We start from the raw sequence: 20,283 nt of genomic DNA on the forward strand, positions 1-20,283 counted from the left end.
AAGCATGGATCTTGCTTTTTAAAGATTATATTTAGTGAGGCGATAAGACTCTGAGCAAAATGTTATAATTAGATGGCATCTCTAAGTGAAAGCCATTATGAAACTTACCCAGCAGCAAACCAGAGATTGACTTACTCGCGAAAGGACCGATTTAAAATTTTTTTTTTTTTTATTTTTTTATTTTTTTTTATTGTTAAATATCACTGGTTTAACTTGTTCTTTTAAGATGGCTTGCTCCTGTCATCCATTCTGCCACAAGCAATGCCAAAGGGGGGCTTCTGGACATGAAACATTAGTTTTAGTTTTTAATGGAAAACGACTACTTCCTAGGCTTAACATTTCACAGGATTTTTGTCCAGAAATTTTTACCTGAGGTGACATTTTTCACTGCAATATACACCTGTATTTGTTTGAATGGCTTTTCTAGGTGGAAATCTGAATATCACCATTTTTTTTTAGATCCGTGGCTGTGTGAAGGAAGGGGAAACGCTGCAGAGCTCAAGCAAAAGGCATTAAGCACACATTGACATGACGTCTCAGACATGACTGTAGATCACGTGTCAAAACTCATTCCACTGAGGGAAGAGTGTCTGCCTGTTTTTGATCCTCCCTTTTACTTGATTGAATTAAGGTCAATGATTAGTTAGGAACTCCCCTCACCTGGTTGTCTAGGTCTTAATTGACACTAGACCTTCCATGGAAAGAGTTTGAGACCCCAGATGAGGCCGGCGTTGATGGACCGTGACTGCTCAGTGTATTAAGGTTACCTAGACATCACAGCTGGTTATAACTCTCACACAGGGACTTGGTAGTGAGTCTGTAGCTATAGCGAGAGAATTGTATCTGTTTTCATTTGCGTTTGAACCTGAAACATTTACTGTGCCTCAGTGTAGTGCGTTGCCTTATACCGTTGGTAGACTCTGAAGATCATAAGACCCCCCCCTGCATGTACTGTAGCCACGTGTGAACATTTAGTTCATATTCTTTGCTAGTTAGTGAGTTATTTGCCCAGTTATTTTATTGGGGTTGAATTGCTTCCTACAAGAGCACAAAATGTGTGCATTTCTATACCTATTTGAAAAGCGAGCTTTTTGTTTATTTGTCTTAAAGGGGTGTTGTAGTTTAATGACTTGAATTAGCCAATAGGAAGAGGGTAGTATAATTCGTCCTCTTTAGTAATATTATGGGAATTATGCGTCTTTATTTGTTAAAGAGGTTTCTTGCGTCAAACATTCAGTCACAAGCCTCCCGGGTTGTCGCAGTGGTCTAGGGCACTGCATCGCTGCGCTAGCTGTGCCACCAGAGACTCTGGGTTCGAGCCCAGGTTCTGTCGCAGCCGGCCGCGACCGGGAGGTCCGTGGGGCGACGCACAATTGGCCTAGCGTCGTCCGGGTTATGGAGGGTTTGGCCGGGCGCAGTGCGCGCTAACCAAGGTCGCCAGGTGCACGGTGTTTCCTCTGACACATTGGTGCGGCTGGCTTCCGGGTTGGATGCGATGCGCGCTGTGTTAAGAAGCAGTGCGGCTTGGTTGGGTTGTGTTTCGGAGGACGCGTGGCTCTTGACCTTCGTCTCTCCCGAGCCCGTATGGGAGTTGTAGCGATGAGACAAGATAGTAATTAACCACGAAATTGGGGAGGAAAAGGGGGTAAAAATTTACAAAAATAAAAAAAAACATTAATTCACTGTGTATGAAGGCTCACTAAAGTAATGATCACACTGCCTCAAAATATTATGGGGACACCTATACATTTGGAAGCGTAGCACGAGTTATTACTGTAGCCTTACGTTGTCTAGACAGGTTGTTGACGATATTTATACCTAGAATAAAGTCTCCAGCTCATGAATCAATTGAATGAGAGAAGTAAAAAAAAGTGTGTATATATATTGTTTTTTACATGGAGTAGTTTGGAAAAAGGAATCCCGTGTCAATCGTCCTTAGGAATAAGGCACCTGCTTGGTTAAGAATTACACAACAACATCTCTAGTAATACTAGTCCCATTGAAATAGAGCCGTAGGTGATTGTCAATGACGTTGATCTATTCCTGGTGTAGCCCGTCTTCATTAAATAGGCCTTACCTGTACACGAACAACCCTCACCCTTCTAAAATATGAATGGTGTTGAATATTTTACCATGCTTACATATAGCTGAGAAGCTTTCAAAAGAAAGACGGTCTCCTGGTAGGCTCCTGTGCTTCTCCGTAACTCCATCTCCATAATGGTGTGTTCAGGGTCTAAAAATATAATTCTCTGTGTTTTGAGCTAAATGCATCCATGTCCCTGCATGCCCGGTACTACACTGTGCTCTGTCTCTAATGAGGGATACCCATTTCTCTCTGGGGGGGAAAAAAAGCCACTCTCCATAATTATACACAATACGCAGCGAGGCTAACAACCTGTGAAATTACTGTGCTTCGTGCCATATTCTGCTTGTTCCATTTTGAAAAAGTGATGCATTTGCATGTATACTGGTTATACTATTTAGACTGTCACGCGGGATGATGTCTGCAATAGGCCTTTTCTCCCATGAGAGATGCGTATGGAAACATAATGGATAGCGGGGATCGGGACGATACTAGCGACGCAATACACATTCTTGTTGTGGCAAGGAACTAAAACGCGAAGTGGTTTTAACTTCTTTAGGAAATCGGCCCTAATGTTGGAAACATTGTCATCCATGCTATAATCACACTATTTATACATACAGCAGCATTTTTTTTGTTGTTGCCATGAAACAAATTGCAATACTGGCATTGACCCGGCTCTAATAAGGGACTAGGGTTGAACAATCTTAAGTTACGCTATTTACATTGAAGCCCCTTTCTTTTATTCTCTTGGTCGTCTTCTAAAACAAACGGCTCAGTCTTGGGTGGTGTGTTACTTTTGACAGACAAGATTTATTAGTGGAACATGTCTGGAGTACGTCTGAATTGTTAATCTGACAACTGTCTTTAAACAATGGAACTGAGGTGGCTAAGGACTGTTATGATGGTTTGGTCTAAGTGTGATTGCCTGCGTTGGTAAGCTTTTAGCTGTTGGCAAGTTGAGTATGGATTTAAATGATTATTTTTAAATCTTCAGACGAGTGTGAACAACAGGAAGTGTCTCGTGCTAGCTACCTCCAGATTGTTGAGTAATCACCAGACATCCCGAGAGATTAACCTGTATGTCCTCTAGTGCAATCTCCCTGTTTTTTTTTAACGGATTGCCTGCAATATCTGGGGAACCAATTAGAGTATGGGCTCCTCAAACATCTGCCTAATCAGAACAAAGGGATTATCCATAGGAAAGGACTATCCATAGGAAGCTCTGTAGTTTTCTCAACACGGCAGAATCCAGTCAGGATTTGTTTCCCCCCTCCAGGCTCAAATGGAAGTGTCATCTCACCAGCTCATTTCAAAGGCTCACTGTGTTTCTCCTGGCTATAGCGTTCCCCGATTTTTTTTAAATTTTTTTATGCAAGGTGAATTTGAGTTTATCAACTGTTCGTTATAGCAGTTGAGGAACCCTGTGCAAGCACTGACTCACGGTGATGGCCCACATTGAGCCAGAATGGGAGTGGATCTTTTTTTTCTTCTTTTAAATAGCATGTAAAATGACAGACTGAAGAGAGGCCGGTAGAAAGCCACCCTTTTGTTGAATCTGCATCCAATATTTCAATCTAATCTCATATTAGGTTTCCATATCTTAATTTATTAATATCTATATTTATTCATATATTTTGAAGTTGCTTGTGAACTTGACCATCGGTGGAATTGCAGACTAAATGGAGTGGGTGGAGGAAATTGAATTGACAGTGTGCCCATAAGGAGTGGGTGTCAAATCTATTGTAGATTTTGGAAATGTATGATAGAGGGGGAACACGTTGAACCTCGGCGCTCGTCTGTGTCAGATGACTCACTTCGAAAGCAGAGGAATCTTCCGGCAATTGGTGACTTCACAACCTTTTGTCAAGATGGGCCAAGATTCTGAGCCTAGCCCTTAATAGCTGTTTCAAATGTTGCCAGTTGGCATGTGGATTCATTTTTAATTTTTTTTAGAATATCCTGTGGTTGAATCCATTGTTATTGAAAGACATGGGATGTCCTCTATTGTAGATATCCAAGGTACAGGGTTGCAGGCTAGAAGGGGGCGGGACGTACAGGGTTGCAGGCTAGAAGGGGGAGGGACGTACAGGGTTGCGGGCTAGAAGGGGGAGGGACGTACAGGCTAGAAGGGGGAGGGACGTACAGGCTAGAAGGGGGAGGGACGTACAGGCTAGAAGGGGGAGGGACGTACAGGCTAGAAGGGGGAGGGACGTACAGGCTAGAAGGGGGAGGGACGTACAGGCTAGAAGGGGGAGGGACGTACAGGCTAGAAGGGGGAGGCACGTACAGGCTAGAAGGGGGAGGGACGTCTCGTGATTTACCCAAAATCTGAGGTAGTTAGCACGAGCAGCATACGGTTTAAGCTAAATACACTGGGCCATGGGAGACTCTAAATCACCAGCCAGTTCAAACAGAACATGAAGAGAAATGAGGCCTCCAGGACTTGTGTTCCTCTGTGTTCAACAGACTCAGTGACATTTTCCACTTCCAAACACCTAAATCTGTGGTATTCAAAGTCGGGAATCTGGTGTTTTTTTTTTTTTGTGTAACTTTAAGCTCAGAACCATTTTGAGGCTTCAAGTTCATCATAGGCTCTTTTAAAGTAGATAGATGTACAACAGTTCCAGTCTGTATGCATTGGTGTGTGTGTGGGTGGGGTGGCAGGTAGCCTCGTGGTTAGAGCGTTGGCACAGTAACCGAAAGTTTGCTGGATCTAATCCCCTAGCTGACAAGGTAAAAATCTGTCATTCTGGACAAGGCAGTTAACCCACTTTTCCCCGGTAGGCCGTCATTGTAAATAACAATTTTGTTCTTAACTGACTTGCCTAGTTAAATGAAAGACAGACCTGATCTGCCCACTGTTTAACTTTAGTAATTCTAATTGGTTTTGTTTTCTGATTGCAGGGCAGAGCCTAGGTTATGGATTTGTGAATTACGTGGACCCGAAAGATGCAGAGAAAGCCATTAACACATTAAATGGCCTGAGACTACAGACCAAAACCATTAAGGTAAGCAAACCCCCACCGATCCCTCAAGTATCACATGGGATTCTTCATCCAATTGTCCACTATGATGGAATTTTAACCTGATAACTTAATTCTTATTGTTCTATTCTGTTATCCGAATGTTCTGTTATATTCTAATGTTCTATTATGTTACTCTGTTATATTCTAATGTTCTATTATGTTACTTTAGAATATAACAATGTTCTATTATGTTACTCTGTTATATTCTAATGTTCTATTCTGTTATTCTAAGCCATTTCCATACGCTTAGTATCCAGTTGCAAAAAAAGAACCATTGCACGGCAATTGTGCGCTGTCCAAATGTTCTAACTTCCTGTTTGGTATTAAGTAGAGTCATTGTGAAGCAAGGAGAGGGAGCCTGTAATATGTAGAGCAGAGCTGTTTCTATGGTTGCATGTGCTGCTGTAGTGTGCCCGAGCGCCTGTGTATGATGCCGGTACAGGGAGGTGGCTCTCTTATTGGTATTCGTCTGGCAGAGTCGGTATTGATGTGCTGGAGAAACTCATTTGCTTCATGCAGTGCGTCAGGACCTGTGAACGCTGGGGCTGATTTTTATTGGATGTGATTTACCACGGTACATACACTGGCCTGATCCAAGAGAGGGAGAAAATGGCTGCTTGTGAAAACGTGTTCTGCGTCTCTAAACCCCCCCCTCCAAACCTCTTAAATAGGAATGGGCACATTTATTCAAATATACAAAGGGATGTTAAGTAAATAGCCTTTATTTAACTAGGCAGGTCCGTTAACAAATTATTTTTTTCAATGACAGCCCTCTGAACAACAGATTTTTTACCTTGTCGGCTCGGGGATTCGATCTTGCAACCTTCCGGTTACTCGTCCAACGCTCTTAACCACTAGGCTAGTTGCGCGCGTTAGTCAGAGGTTCCGTGTGGCGCAACGTGAAGTGGGAGATCGCAGATGCAAAATATAATTAAATAAATGAGCGGAGGTAAGTTAGCTAAATTAGGAGTAGGTTACAACAAGTAACCAACAGGGTAGCATGTTTTAATCTGAATGGCGTTGTTGTAGATGAGTGTAGCAAAGCAAAAAAACTTCCTCCATTAAGCCTAGCTGGCTAGCTAACGTAGCGCTAAAGACGGCCTCTTACAGGTCAGTCCATAGACCACCTATGGCAGCTACAAGTATTGAGCTAGCCTGGCTCTGGCTACTGTATCTCTCCTATGCCCCATGTCACATGCCAGCCCCTGCTCATCTCCCTCTGCACCTTCTCTCCCGAGTTGCCCAGGCTGCGCAGAAAGTCCTCAATGAAAGCATCAAGTTTACGAACCAATCTCGATATCCATATTTTTATTATTTGAATAGTGAAATTATTTTGAATACTTGTCCCTACTCTGAAATTAGCACACTGGCATTAATATGGACTTTTTGTTTCCCCCCCCCCCTTGCTGCAATAACAGCCTCTACTCTGCTGGGAAGGCTTTCCAATAGATGTTGGGAACATTTTCTGCGGGGACTTGCTTCTATTCAGCAACGAGCATTAGTGAGGTTTGGCACTGATGTTGGGGGTGATTAGTCCTGGCTCGCAGTCGGCGTTCCAATTCATCCCAAAGGTGTTCGATGGGGTTGAGGTCAGGGCTCTCTGCAGGCCAGTCAAGTTCTTCCACACCAATCTTGACAAACCATTTCTGTATGGACTTCCTCTTTGTGCACTGGGGCATTGTCATGCTGAAACAGGAAAGGGCCTTCCCCAAACTGTTGCCACAAAGCACAGAATTGTCTAGAAAGAATGTCATTGTATGCTGTAGCGTTAAGATTTCCCTTCACTGTAAATAAGAGGCCCGAACCATGAAAACAGCCCCAGACCATTATTCCTACTCCACCTAACTTTACAGTTGGTACCAAGCATTGGTGCCGGTAGCGTTCTCCTGGCCTCTGCCAAACCCAGATTCGTCTGTCGGACTGCCAGATGTTGAGGCGTGATTATCATTTCAGAGAATGTGTTTCCACTGATCCAGAGTTCAATGGAGGCGAGTTTTACACCACTCCAGCCGATGCTTGGCATTGCACATGGTTAGTTTAGGCTTGTGTGCTGCTGCTCGGACATGGAAACCCATTTCATGAAGAAAGGTGCGGCAGGTAGCCTAGTGGTTAGAGCTTTGGGCCAGTCAGTAACCCAAAGGTTGCATCTGTCCTTCTGCCCCTGAACAAGGCAGTTAACCCACTGTTCCTGGGCCGTCGTTGTAAAAAATCATTTGTTCTTAACCGACTCCTTTTTTTTTTTTTAAACAGTAAAATGAAGCTCCCGACGAACAGTTCTTGTGCTGATGTTGCTTCCAGAGGCAGTTTTTACTTCACAATAACAGCTCTTACAGTTTACCGGGGCAGTTCCAGCAGGGCAGAAAATTGACGAACTGACTCGTTGGAAAGGTGGCATCCTAATGACGGTGCCACATTGAAAGTCACTGAGCTCTTCAGTAAGGCCCATTCTACTGCCAATGTTTGTCTATGGAGATTGCGTGGCTGTGCTCGATTCTATACATCGGTCAGTAACGGGGTGTGGCTGAAAATGCAGAATCCACTATTTATTTGGAAGCGTTGTCCACATACACTGAAAGTGTGAGAGCGATATAGAGATGTATTGCACACAATTCTCCAGCTGCTCTTTCAGAAGTGCAAAAAACATGAGCCAGTAGAGGGTACTTTGTATTGGCATCAAATGCAGTGTGAAGGTGAGGATGGGGGGGGGGGGATTCCTATTTGGAGTTTAATTGGAGTGAGTGACTTTTATTGATCAAATCCATCGGGCCAGATTGCGAAGCTGGTTTTGGTAGAGGACCGTTTAGCAGGTTTGACACCTAATGAAATAGGGCCGTGGTAAACTGTTCAGATCACACAGACCTGTGGGCAGCCACGAGGCAGCAACCCACACTGCTCAACACTGTCCCCACGCTTAAACTCTCACTCTGTGTGTACGTGCCCTGCGTAGAAGGGGATTGGTACCCTCAGATAATGAGGTGACTTGAGGTGTGTATTCTATTGATCTTCATGTCTAGTGGACTATCTGGTATCCTTGTGTTTTCTAGTGGACCATCTGGTATCCTTGTGTTTTCTATTACATGGGTGTGTTTAAAAAAAACTCTCTCACACACACACACACACACACACACACACACACACACACATTCTTCTGGCTAACCCGGAGCAGGTAGTTTTGGTCCCAGTGTTCAGGCGAAACACACCTACAGGTTGTGTACAGAAGAACTTGGATGTAAGCGTACGAGCCAATAATTGCTATTTTGAAGTTAGTGCATCGCTCCCCCCCCCCCCTATGATGGTCAACTTGTTTTTATTAAAGTAAGCATGTGAAATGTCATGGTACAGGTAACCGCCGTAAATAAGGAAACCCCCAACGTGCTGTCTTTTTCATTTTTTAAATTGGGCGTTTGGGCCACCAGAACAGCCGCAATGCAAGTTGACATATATTCTACAACTGTCTGGAACTCTATTCTTCAGGCGCCCCTTCAGATTCTCCCTGCTCCCCCTAGGTCCTACGCCCCTTCGGATTCTCCCTGCCCCCCCCCTAGGTTCTACGCCCCTTCAGATTCTCCCTGCCCCCCCCCCAGGTTCTACATCCCTTCGGATTCTGGACCAGAGGGTCCCTATGTGAGGCTTCACCCCTAACATACACAACCAAGTTGGAAAACGCTGTCTCAGGCGTCGCTCCAGAAACTCCCATACATGTTCAATTGGTTTGAGATCTGGTGACTGAGATGGTCATGTGGTTTACATGGGTTTTCATGCTCATGGAAACCATTCAGAGACCACTCGTGCATGAGTGGATGAGGGGCATACCCATGGTAGTCAAAATAATGGCCCACAGAGCATTTTAATAAGTGACTCTAAGCATTATGGGATGTTAATTGCTTAATCAACTCGGGAACCACCTGCTTTCAATACACTATTGTGGTGTAATATGTGCGTGACAGACGATGTCACAAGGACAATACAATTGAATCTGTTCTTTTGTTTGTTAAATGGGTCTAACAAACAAACTCAATCAAGTGATCAAATGCTAACATCCCTTTTGGATATTTTGAATAATCGTGCCCATCCCTAATATAATCTCACGAAAAAGCCCACTTAATATTAATATTCTCTTACAATACTTTTTATATCAAACAAGACTACTGTTTACAAAAAGGCCTGGAACCAGACTAAGCCTGGAACCAGACTAAGCCTGGAACCAAACTAAGCCTGGAACCAAACTAAGCCTGGAACCAAACTAAGCCTGGAACCAAACTAAGCCTGGAACCAAACTAAGCCTGGAACCTGAAATGTTTTCATCAGTGCAGAAAACACTTGATGTCACTTCCACCCTGGTTCTGTTCCCTTGGGTTTGGAACATTCCAGAAAGCGTCATGGAGATTGAGACTCGTGAATATGAACTTCCCCATAATTGTGTCAGATGTAGATTATATATATTTTTTTCTGTTCAAATAAAGAACAATTTATTCAGGGCACTGAATGTTTATCATTGAATTCAATGCTTTTGATTGGCCCTGCACTCGTTAGACATAAACACGGGGGGGGGCGTGTGTTTCTCCACTGCTGGTAGTGTCTCAAGACTGTCGTCACCGTTTCTGTAAGGGCATTAGTGGTATTCTTCACTGAACTGTCATTGGTTAGTGTCCTCTTCAATACACCAGTCTGTGGTTGGTGTATTGAAGAGGACACTTAGCCAGTCTCTTGTAATTGCTCCCGCTCTAGGTGTCCTACGCTCGTCCAAGCTCGGCCTCCATTAGAGATGCAAATTTGTACGTCAGTGGCTTACCAAAAACCATGACTCAGAAAGAACTAGAGCAGCTCTTCTCTCAATACGGACGAATCATTACCTCACGCATTCTGGTGGACCAAGTGACCGGTGAGTAGGAAGCCCCCACTCGCTCTCTCTTTGTGTTTTGTCCCAGTACCCCCCTCCCTCCCAGCCAGGCCTCAGGAATGAATCTGAGGAACCACTGGGTCCCAACATTCCATTGTACTGTTGCAGCCTTTCATAAATGTACATGGCTGGATAAAATTGATTGTAGAGTAGAAAGATTGAAGTGTAGTAATTTAATAGTATGTACGTCTTCCCTCTATCTCTACAACTTCCTTCTACCCTCCCCTCGCTCTCTGCCCCTCCCCTCGCTCTCTGCCCCTCCTGTCGCTCTCTGCCCCTGCCCTTCCCTCTCTGCCCTCGCTCTCTGCCCTCGCTCTCTGCCCCTGCCCCTCCCCTCGCTCTCTGCCCCTGCCCCTCCCCTCGCTCTCTGCCCCTCGCTCTCTGCCCCTCGCTCTCTGCCCCTCGCTCTCTGCCCCTCGCTCTCTGCCCTGCCCTCCCCTCGCTCTCCCTCCGTATTGCCCCTGAAAGTGTAGCTGTAATGCCCGTTTCATGGCTTGAAATCATATAAATGTTATTGCCTCCGTTTCCAAACTGCCATGTGGAAATGGAATCTGTACGCTCCTTATGAAAAACTAATAAACAGAACCTCTCTGCTGTAGAAATGTATAATATTCAGTCAAGGGTTAGGGACAAGGCTTCCAAATGTAATTTTGTTGCCAATACAATTATATATTTTTTTTGTTCTTGTAAGGATGTGTGCCAACAGTGGGTTTTGGAGAAGGAATCTTATTCATGCTTCTGCGGATGGGTTCAATCAGTTAGCTTATTGACTAAATGATATCGTTTCCTTATGGGATTTGTTGTGCTGAGTTTTTTAAAATAACTACATTTTCTAATAGCAGTTGTAGGCTTGATGTTTTGATGACCCAGGTCGATCACAAATATCTGTTATAAAGCTTTTTTCTTTTTTTCCCCCAAGTATATTGACATTGCCTTGCAATAAACTAGCAGTGTTTCTTATTCACGGTCCTGGCAACTAGCGTCTTCACTCGTGTCCTGTCCAGGCAGTGTACTTGTACGTCAAGTTGTCTCACTTTTTCCACATTTCTGGCTCATACTAGGCTTACTTACTAATATGACGTGTAGCTAACCAAGTCAGAGGTCGCCACAATATTGCCACCTGTCTAAACATGATGTTTGTGTTTCCCAGGTGTCTCCAGAGGGGTGGGTTTTATCCGGTTTGACCGGCGAATCGAAGCAGAAGAAGCCATCAAGGGCCTGAATGGCCAGAAGCCACCGGGCGCCACAGAGCCCATCACCGTGAAGTTCGCCAACAACCCCAGCCAGAAGACGAGCCAGGCTCTGCTCTCCCAGCTGTACCAGTCGCCCAATCGAAGGTACCCCGGACCCCTCGCACAGCAGGCACAGCGCTTCAGGTAAAAGGGGTATACCAAAAACAAACCCATCTACCACCGCAGGCACAGCGCGTCAGGTAAAGGGGTATACCAAAAACAAACCCACCTACCATAGCAGGCACAGCGCTTCAGGTAAAGGGGTATACCAAAAACAAACCCATCTACCACCGCAGGCACAGCGCGTCAGGTAAAGGGGTATACCAAAAACAAACCCACCTACCATAGCAGGCACAGCGCTTCAGGTAAAGGGGTATACCAAAAACAAATTAGAGCCAAGTCATAGCCTACCTACAATGACATGAAATCCATTTATTCCTCAGGGGGAAAACATTTTCAAAATCCTAATTTGAATTGTCTCACTTTACATTGAATTACTCTAGACTACATGACGCTGTAACGTTCTGTTTTACTTACTCTCAAAACATCCCAGAGTTATTCAAAAATAATTACGCTATTCACATTTTTACTTTGTACTCCTCCTTGTTGCAAATATCTAATTTTGTTGAATGTGGGTCTGAGGGATTTTAGTATTCTGGTCATTAAAACACTTAACTATTTGAAACACCCCCCCCCCCCCCCCCCCCACCTCAAGGAAAAGAGGCAACAAAAAAAACTAATTAGCTTATGTTTTGTATTGCCACCCTTCATATTGCTGCTGAGTGACTTCTCATTGAGCTGTCCAAATGCACATTTGTGGCAGTCTTGGTATAAGAAATGTAGTGTATTCTAACTATCATGAAAGCTGAATATTTATTTTAAGGGACAATGCAGCCTTTAAAAAAATAAATAATAATCTATCAAACCACTTCTGGGGAATTATTTAAGTACTTTACTGTAATTTTTGTTTTCAATTAAAGTGATATTAAAAAAAGCCTTCAGCTAGGACTGAGTGGGCATGACGAAAGAGAACATTTGTTGTTATTGGTCGAGGTTTGGAACTCTCTCTTATTGGTCATTTAGCTCATTTACTGCATGGTGATTGGTGGTCACTATGCAAAGCCAAAACTCCATCCCACCAAAACGGGCAGAGAATCCAGGTGGTCTTTTCAAACACTAAAATGGCATTATGATAATTTCCACAATATTATTCCATCCTTCATAGTGTGGAATTGTGTATATAAAACACAGGAAAATCACATTTGACTGCACTGGGACTTTTAACAATACGTATCTTCCCTAGCGACTAATTTTTTAAAAATTGCCCTTTAAATTTTTTATTTTAATTTCATGTGTTACACTTTTGTAGTGCACAATGGCTTTGTATTTCTTTTCATTATTCTTGTTAAACCATATAATGGCATGTCCTTTTCACATCAACATTAGTGCATCTATACCACACAATGTAAACAGGGCCATTTGGATGTAATTTCCCTGGGGATTCCCAGCGAGTTAAATTGCTTAGCTCGCGTTAGCCAGTCAATTATGAGAGACGATCTCTGAAAACAACATATGCTCATTGGGTATCTCTTTTTTTATGAATGTGTTGATCTTCATCAATGTTCTGCAGACTGTGTAGTATTTGCTACAACTGAACTCCACTTTCGTTTCAGGTTGGACAATCTGCTAAACATGGCATATGGAGTCAAGAGGTAATTCATCTATTACTACAGTTGTAGTTTTGCATTAGTGAATTCTTTGGGACACATTGGGTGTTTTCCATCCGAGGTGAGGCCTAGATCATTTTCCATGACCTGTGTTCAGCTGTTCCCTGAACCCCATACTGACTAGAATTTTTGAGGTTGTCGGTCAAATATTCTGGCATTTTGTGAAAACCCAGTGTGAGGGCTTTGGGAGGGGTTGTGTGTGTGTGTTAGTGGAGTGTGGGTCAGCTGTTTGTTCCTCAACCACCCGACTAGATGTGACAATCCGAGGGCTGCACCCGACCCCTAACCCTCTAATTTAGAACATGTTCTGTAGGCTACAGTCGGATGGCGGTATGATTTTGACAGGGGGATGCAGGATTTTATTGGCCTGATTTTTAGATATGTTTCTGCGTATAACTTCCAGTATTTTTTTGGGGGAAAGCTATTTGTTAGTCAACTTGTCTATAATTTAGATATACATTATGTTGCCCTGCAAGACTCAATAAACCCTTGCTCACCAGAATGATTGAACGAATGCTTCAATCTAGTTCACATCTGTAAAGTTCTGTGATCTCTGCTTCTTTCGCGGAACAAAGATGTTTAGAAACCGGGGAGAAAATGCAACAAAAAAAAATGTTGGTGCAAAATGTCCAAAATGACATCAGTTTGACCGGTTGTAAGGTCATGGAAAACTTTGAAAACGACCCAACATGTTTCTGATAAGATTTCAGTTCGGCTTGGATACATATTTTATGTGTTTTATCAGCTTTTATGATGCCGATAAAAGTTGCACGTCAACACAGGTGTTTATGAACTAAACATTCAAAATGTTGAATGAAGTAAACCTTTTTCTCCCACTCCTGTTCCCGAGTCGAAACATTTGGTGTAAAATGCTTAATTCCGCAGGAGTTAATAAGGACAATGTGAGAGGTTGTAGACCTTCAGTCAGTGTCCAGATATCAGTTTCCATTTTAACCCATCTGAACAGTAGGCTACAGTTCCCTTAAGGTGCCGTAGGCCTATTTGAAGTCCCCCATCTTGATTGTTAAATTCGTATAGCGCCTCACAATCATCACACATAAAAATAGGCATCGCCACCATCCTCTTTTACCCCTTAAAATCCTTCCCAAACATTACTGCTCTGAGCCTCCCTCCTTTTCAACTCTCCATTCCACAGGCTTTCTCCTATTGGATGAAATGTTGACGTTGTCCTTTTTTTTTTTTTTTTACATCTGTGGATGGACATGAACCTTTTCTTCCTCGTTCCCAAAAGTATTTGGTGTGTAGGTTACTGGGCCCCATGTACAGTTATTCTCTAAAGCTCAGACTCACTCACTAATACCAGATAGACTTCACTAATGAAAAGAAAAACTTCAATGTAGCCTATAGATAAAAATTGCACAAGAACGTGATGTTTTTCAAAGTTATTTTTTTTTTCGCGATTCGACCCGCCCCACGGATATCACCGTGGGAACTGCGGGTCAAACCGCGCATCGTGTGTGTGAAGGAGAGCCGGTCAGGGGCGAACACGCTGCTGGGTTCTGAGGGTGATTCACGCTGGCAGGAGAGATGCCAGTGAAGGGTCACATGTCAGACAGTGAGTGCCTACCTGATCCTATAAGCCCGGGCACTCTTTCTGCCTCTCCAACTCCGCCTTTCTCTCTCGCTCTCACTCCGCCTTTCTCTCTTGCGCGCGCTCTACCTCTCGCGCTCTTACCTTGATCCATTATTGACAATCGTGTCCCGTTTTTAAACAACCGAGACGGCAGTGTCAGCCGCCTCTCAGGAACTTGACTCCAATCTGGCATTTTGTTTCCGCTTCATTTCACCCCCCCCCTTTCTTCCCGAAGTCTGATTGAAGTTCAATCCTTCTGAAGGCTCTCCTTTCCTTCACTGGTAGACTTGTGATTTCTTACTGCTCGTGGGCTGGTGTCTTGGTTCCGTGATGCTCTGAGCACACCTGTCATGATGCATGTTCCCAGAGAGGACAACTGAAGCAGCTCATCTCATCTGACAACTGCGGAAATAATTCATGCTCTCCTGTGCACTTTGCTTTTTTTTTTCTCTCTCTCTCTCAAACTGCGAAACCACGATTACCTACGAGCTGAGATTTCAGGGGACTTCATTATTGTCTTTGTAACCTGAAATCTAATTTCTTATGGTGGGATTTCCTTCCTGGTTTTTCAGGAAATTCTTCCCCTGTGCTGTTTAGGAAGTCTTCCCCCCCCCCCCCCCCCCTTAAGGTGGTCAAGTGGCAATGAGAAAGTAGGGTTATGGTGGTTTAATCGGTTAGTCACCGAAAATACATTTGCTTTTGGGTTAATATGCACAATTTAGTGAAGTTAAATTGATGTGTGTATTTTTGCTAATCGTCATGCATTTTATCTATCATTTTATCTATCAGCATACAGAGCCTAATTTGAGAGGATTATTACCTGTCAGACTGCGTACAGAGAGCCTAGTTATAAACTCAGCAAAAAAAATACAAATAAATCCTCTCACTGTCAACTGTGTTTATTTTCAGCAAACTTAACGTAAATATTTGTATGAACATAAGATTCAACAACTGAGAGAAACTCAAAGTTCCACAGACATGTGAGTAACAGAAATGGAATAATGTGTCCCTGAACAAAGTGGGGGTCAAAATCAAAAATAACAGTCAGTATCTGGTGTGGCCACCAGCTGCATTAAGTACTTCAGTGCATCTCCTCATGGACTGCATCAGATCTGCCAGTTTTTGCTGTGAGATGTTACCCCACACTTCCACCAAGGCACCTACAAGTTCACTGACATTTCTGGGGGGAATGGCCCTAGCCCTCACCCTCTGATCCAACACGTCCCAGACATGCTCAATGTGATTGAGATCTGGACTCTTCACTGGCCATGGCAGAACACTGACATTCCTGTCTTGCAGGAAATCACACACAGAACGAGCAGTATGGCTGGTGGATCATGTCAGGATGAGCCTGCAGGAAGGGTACCACATGAGGGAGGAGGATGTCTTCCCTGTAACGCACAGCGTTGAGATTGCCTGCAATGTCAACAAGCTCAGTCTGATGATGCTGTGACACACCATGACGGACCACCCTCCTCCAAATCGATCCTGCTTCAGAGTACAAGCCACGGTGTAACGCTCATTCCTTCAACGATGAACGCAAATCTGACCATCACCCCTGGTGAGACAAACCCACGACTCGTCAGAGAAGAGCACCGTTTGCCAATCCTGTCTGGTCCAGCTACGGTGGGTTTGTGCCCAGTTGCCGGTGATGTCTGGTGAGGACCTGCCTTACAACAGGCCTATAAGCCCTCAGTCCAGCCTCTCTCAGCCTATTGCGGACAGTCTGAGCACTGATGGAGAGATTGTGTGTTCCTGGTGTAACTTGGACAGTTGTTGTTGCCATCCTGTATCTGTCCAGCAGGTGTAATGTTCGGATGTACCGATCCTGTGCAGGTGATACACGTGGCCTGCCACTGCGAGGACGATCAGCTGTCTGTCCTGTCTCCCTGTAGTGCTATCTTGGGTGTCTCACAGTACAGCCATTGCAATTTATTGCCCTGGCCACATCTGCAGTCCTCATGCCTCCTTCCAGCATGCCTAAGGCACGTTCACGCAGATGAGCAGGGCATCTTTCTGTTGGTGTTTTTCAGAGTCAGTAGGAAGGCCTCTAGTGTCCTAAGTGTTCATAACTGTGAGCTTAATTGCCTACCGTCTGTAAACTGTTAGTGTCTTAACGACCGTTCCACAGGTGCATGTTCATTAATTGTTTATGGTTCATTGAACAAGCATGGGAAATAGTGTTTAAACCCTTTACAATGAAGATCTGTGAAGTTATTTGGATTTTTACGAATGATCTTTGAAAGACAGGGACCTGAAAAAGGGAAGTTTATTTTCTTTGAGTTTAGGAGAGGAATAGTCTACCAACTGTCAGACAGAGACTCGTTATAGTAGAGGAATAGTCTACCAACTGTCAGACAGAGACTAGTTATAGTAGAGGAATAGTCTACCAACTGTCAGACAGAGACTAGTTATAGTAGAGGAATAGTCTACCAACTGTCAGACAGAGACTAGTTATAGGAGAGGAATAGTCTACCAACTGTCAGACAGAGACTAGTTATAGTAGAGGAATAGTCTACCAACTGTCAGACAGCATACAGAGACTAGTTCTAGTAGAGGAATAGTCTACCAACTGTCAGACAGAGACTAGTTCTAGTAGAGGAATAGTCTACCAACTGTCAGACAGAGACTAGTTCTAGTAGAGGAATAGTCTACCAACTGTCAGACAGAGACTAGTTCTAGTAGAGGAATAGTCTACCAACTGTCAGACGGAGACTAGTTCTAGTAGAGGAATAGTCTACCAACTGTCAGACAGCATACAGAGACTAGTTCTAGTAGAGGAATAGTCTACCAACTGTCAGACAGAGACTAGTTCTAGTAGAGGAATAGTCTACCAACTGTCAGACGGAGACTAGTTCTAGTAGAGGAATAGTCTACCAACTGCTGTCAGACCGCACCAGAGTAGATCTTCAAAAGGTCTACTGCAGTGAAGTCTGCTTTTGTATGCCCATTCATTGGTCAGCCCATTCATTGGTCAGCCCATTCATTGGTCAGCCCATTCATTGGTCAGCCCATTCATTGGTCAGCCCATTCATTGGTCAGCCCATTCATTGGTCAGCCCATTCATTGGTCAGCCCATTCATTGGTCAGCCCAGTCATTGGTCAGCCCAGTCATTGGTCAGCCCAGTCATTGGTCAGCCCAGTCATTGGTCAGCCCAGTCATTGGTCAGCCCAGTCATTGGTCAGCCCAGTCATTGGTCAGCCCATTCATTGGTCAGCCCATTCATTGGTCAGCCCATTCATTGGTCAGCCCATTCATTGGTCAGCCCATTCATTGGTCAGCCCATTCATTGGTCAGCCCATTCATTGGTCAGCCCATTCATTGGTCAGCCCATTCATTGGTCAGCCCATTCATTGGTCAGCCCATTCATTGGTCAGCCCATTCATTGGTCAGCCCATTCATTGGTCAGCCCAGTCATTGGTCAGCCCAGTCATTGGTCAGCCCAGTCATTGGTCAGCCCAGTCATTGGTCAGCCCAGTCATTGGTCAGCCCAGTCATTGCACAACAAATAACCATTTCTAGATGCAGTCGAGTGTTAACTTTGATGGCCATGATTTTTTTTTTTTTTTTAAAGGAGCTATTTATTATTTTTCAGTCTCAACTTGTAATTAAGCCACGCCTCCCATTTGACTGAATAGGGTTGCAACCATAGCCTGCCTACCGTTGACTCTCAGCGCATCACCCACTGCTTGACTGCTTCGCCCTGGGAGCTTGAGGCAGTGTAATTGTTTTGAAACCTCAATGTTTTACTTTACTTTAGATAAGTAGCCTAGTGAAAGTCCATCCACAGAAACGTGGAGGCAATTATTGTTGTTTAATTATGCCATTTAACCGGCATTTCTCTCCTGTTCTATTGGTTTTCAGATCAACGTTCTTTCATTGTCCAGAAGCCAGAGGCACAATCCTGGTCATATTAGCAACCCGTCGTAGTTGTTGGTATTAGATTCCTCTAATATTTCTAACTGAGATTTTCATGTCACGTGGAATTACTCGTGGTGTTTTTAGAACGTGGTCTTCCTCTAAGTTGCATTTTGACATGCTTATTACTAGGCTATATAGCCTATTAACTAAGACCGATAGGCTTGCTATTGTTGCTGGTTTCTATTAAGCCGTTTGTGTGGAAAAAATGTCCAGTCCATATGTATACACGCGTAGTACCAGAGAGGGCGAAGCGAGAGGTTTTCATGCTCACCAAAATCTGTCCTGAAATAAGCTCATTTGCGTTTCTATAGGCTTATTTTGGGGCCTAAGCTTGTCACCTGCCTTCCTCCTTGGGTCGGGAAACAAGCATCGTGTCATTTATATACAGGTCTCTGATTAGTATTTTCTGTTGGTCACTTCATTTTTACTGTTGACTGGTTTAATGAGGGTCAGTTTTGTCAGCAGCAAAATTGACCAAAATGGTCATCCCCTAAATGAGGTATGTTTTGGCTCAACCATAAATGTGGTCATAAACATGCAGTTGCAAGTGATTGTGTCAAGTGAACATATTAGTTTTTGTGCAGTTATATAAACCTAAAAGCTCTTTAATGAGTTCAATGATAAGTCGCTGAAATGCAGTACTGTATTTCATGACAAATATTACTGTCACCACCTTCAATGATGCTTGTCTGCTGTCTGGGTTTTGTACTGACCCGTGCTTGTCTTTGTATTTTACAGCCGGTTCTCCCCTATGGCCATCGATGGGGTGACCAGCCTGGCTGGCATCAACATCCCAGGGCACGCGGGCACCGGCTGGTGCATCTTCGTCTATAACCTGGCTCCGGATGCAGACGAAAGCATTCTGTGGCAGATGTTTGGGCCGTTTGGCGCCGTCACAAACGTCAAGGTCATCCGGGACTTCAACACAAACAAGTGCAAAGGGTTCGGATTTGTCACCATGACTAACTACGACGAGGCAGCCATGGCCATCGCCAGCTTGAACGGATACCGCCTTGGGGACAGAGTTCTGCAAGTCTCGTTCAAAACCAACAAAACGCACAAAGCCTAATCTCCATCTCGGATTGTTTATAGAAAACTCTACAGAAAATGGAAAAAACCTAACATGGAAACCTACCGGCCGTAAAACTTTCTACATTAGTAAAAAAACATCTTTGTAAATCAGTGTTACGAAGGGAAACTATACTTAGCGTCCAAAAGTGTGTTTTCTTTCTTTTCCTTCATTGCTAGGCTTTAAAACTTCTTAAAATACTTTGCGGTAAAACCAGGAAAAAAAAATACTGCAGGTTTTCACGCCTGTCTTTAAAGCTGGACCTTTTAAAATGGTACTAAAGGGTTGTTTTTTTTGTTTTGTTGCACATCTGCTGTATAAAAAAAAACAGGAAGTTTTGTAAGGCTTTGTGTAGTGATTTATTTTTTTGTATTTTTTTTTTCTGTGTCTTGATTTGCCTTGGTGCTTTTTGCGTCTTAAGTGGTTAACGAATTATTTATTTTTGATTATTCCGTTTAAAAAAATAAAAAAAAAATGTTAGTATTATGTTTATTGTAATATGAGTTAGTTAGTTATTAGTTGGCTGCATAATATTGCTTATTGTAAAGTTAATGGAGAAAAACACACAAAAATATGTCTTAAAAGCAGTACCTTGCCAAAGAGCTAAGAACCTCTTTGATGTGGGTTTAAAAAGCATCTATTTTTATAAAAAGACAAATTTGGAGAAACTTTTTACTGGACCTGGAAAAAAAAAATATTTTGACTTGGGATACTTTGAGAAATATCT

General features: G+C 43.5%; 1 protein-coding gene across 3 annotated transcripts in view; it reads left to right on the plus strand.

The window, feature by feature from the left end:
• The window catches only part of LOC139379494 (ELAV like neuron-specific RNA binding protein 2), a 46,105-nt gene extending 26,074 nt beyond the window's left edge, over positions 1-20,031 (plus strand). The window contains exons 4-8 of one of the 3 annotated variants that reach the window (XM_071122312.1): positions 4,991-5,094; positions 9,841-9,994; positions 11,163-11,388; positions 12,918-12,956; positions 19,226-20,031. In XM_071122312.1, coding sequence (XP_070978413.1) covers positions 4,991-5,094; positions 9,841-9,994; positions 11,163-11,388; positions 12,918-12,956; positions 19,226-19,556 — 854 coding nt within the window. In that variant the 3' untranslated portion in view covers positions 19,557-20,031. The remainder of the gene's footprint in view (positions 1-4,990; positions 5,095-9,840; positions 9,995-11,162; positions 11,389-12,917; positions 12,957-19,225) is intronic. The other 2 variants (XM_071122311.1, XM_071122313.1) reach the window with 2 other exon arrangements.
• Positions 20,032-20,283: the final 252 nt, after the last annotated feature.

The sequence above is a fragment of the Oncorhynchus clarkii genome, chromosome 21 (genome assembly GCF_045791955.1).
Source record: "Oncorhynchus clarkii lewisi isolate Uvic-CL-2024 chromosome 21, UVic_Ocla_1.0, whole genome shotgun sequence".
Taxonomy (NCBI): domain Eukaryota; kingdom Metazoa; phylum Chordata; class Actinopteri; order Salmoniformes; family Salmonidae; genus Oncorhynchus; species Oncorhynchus clarkii.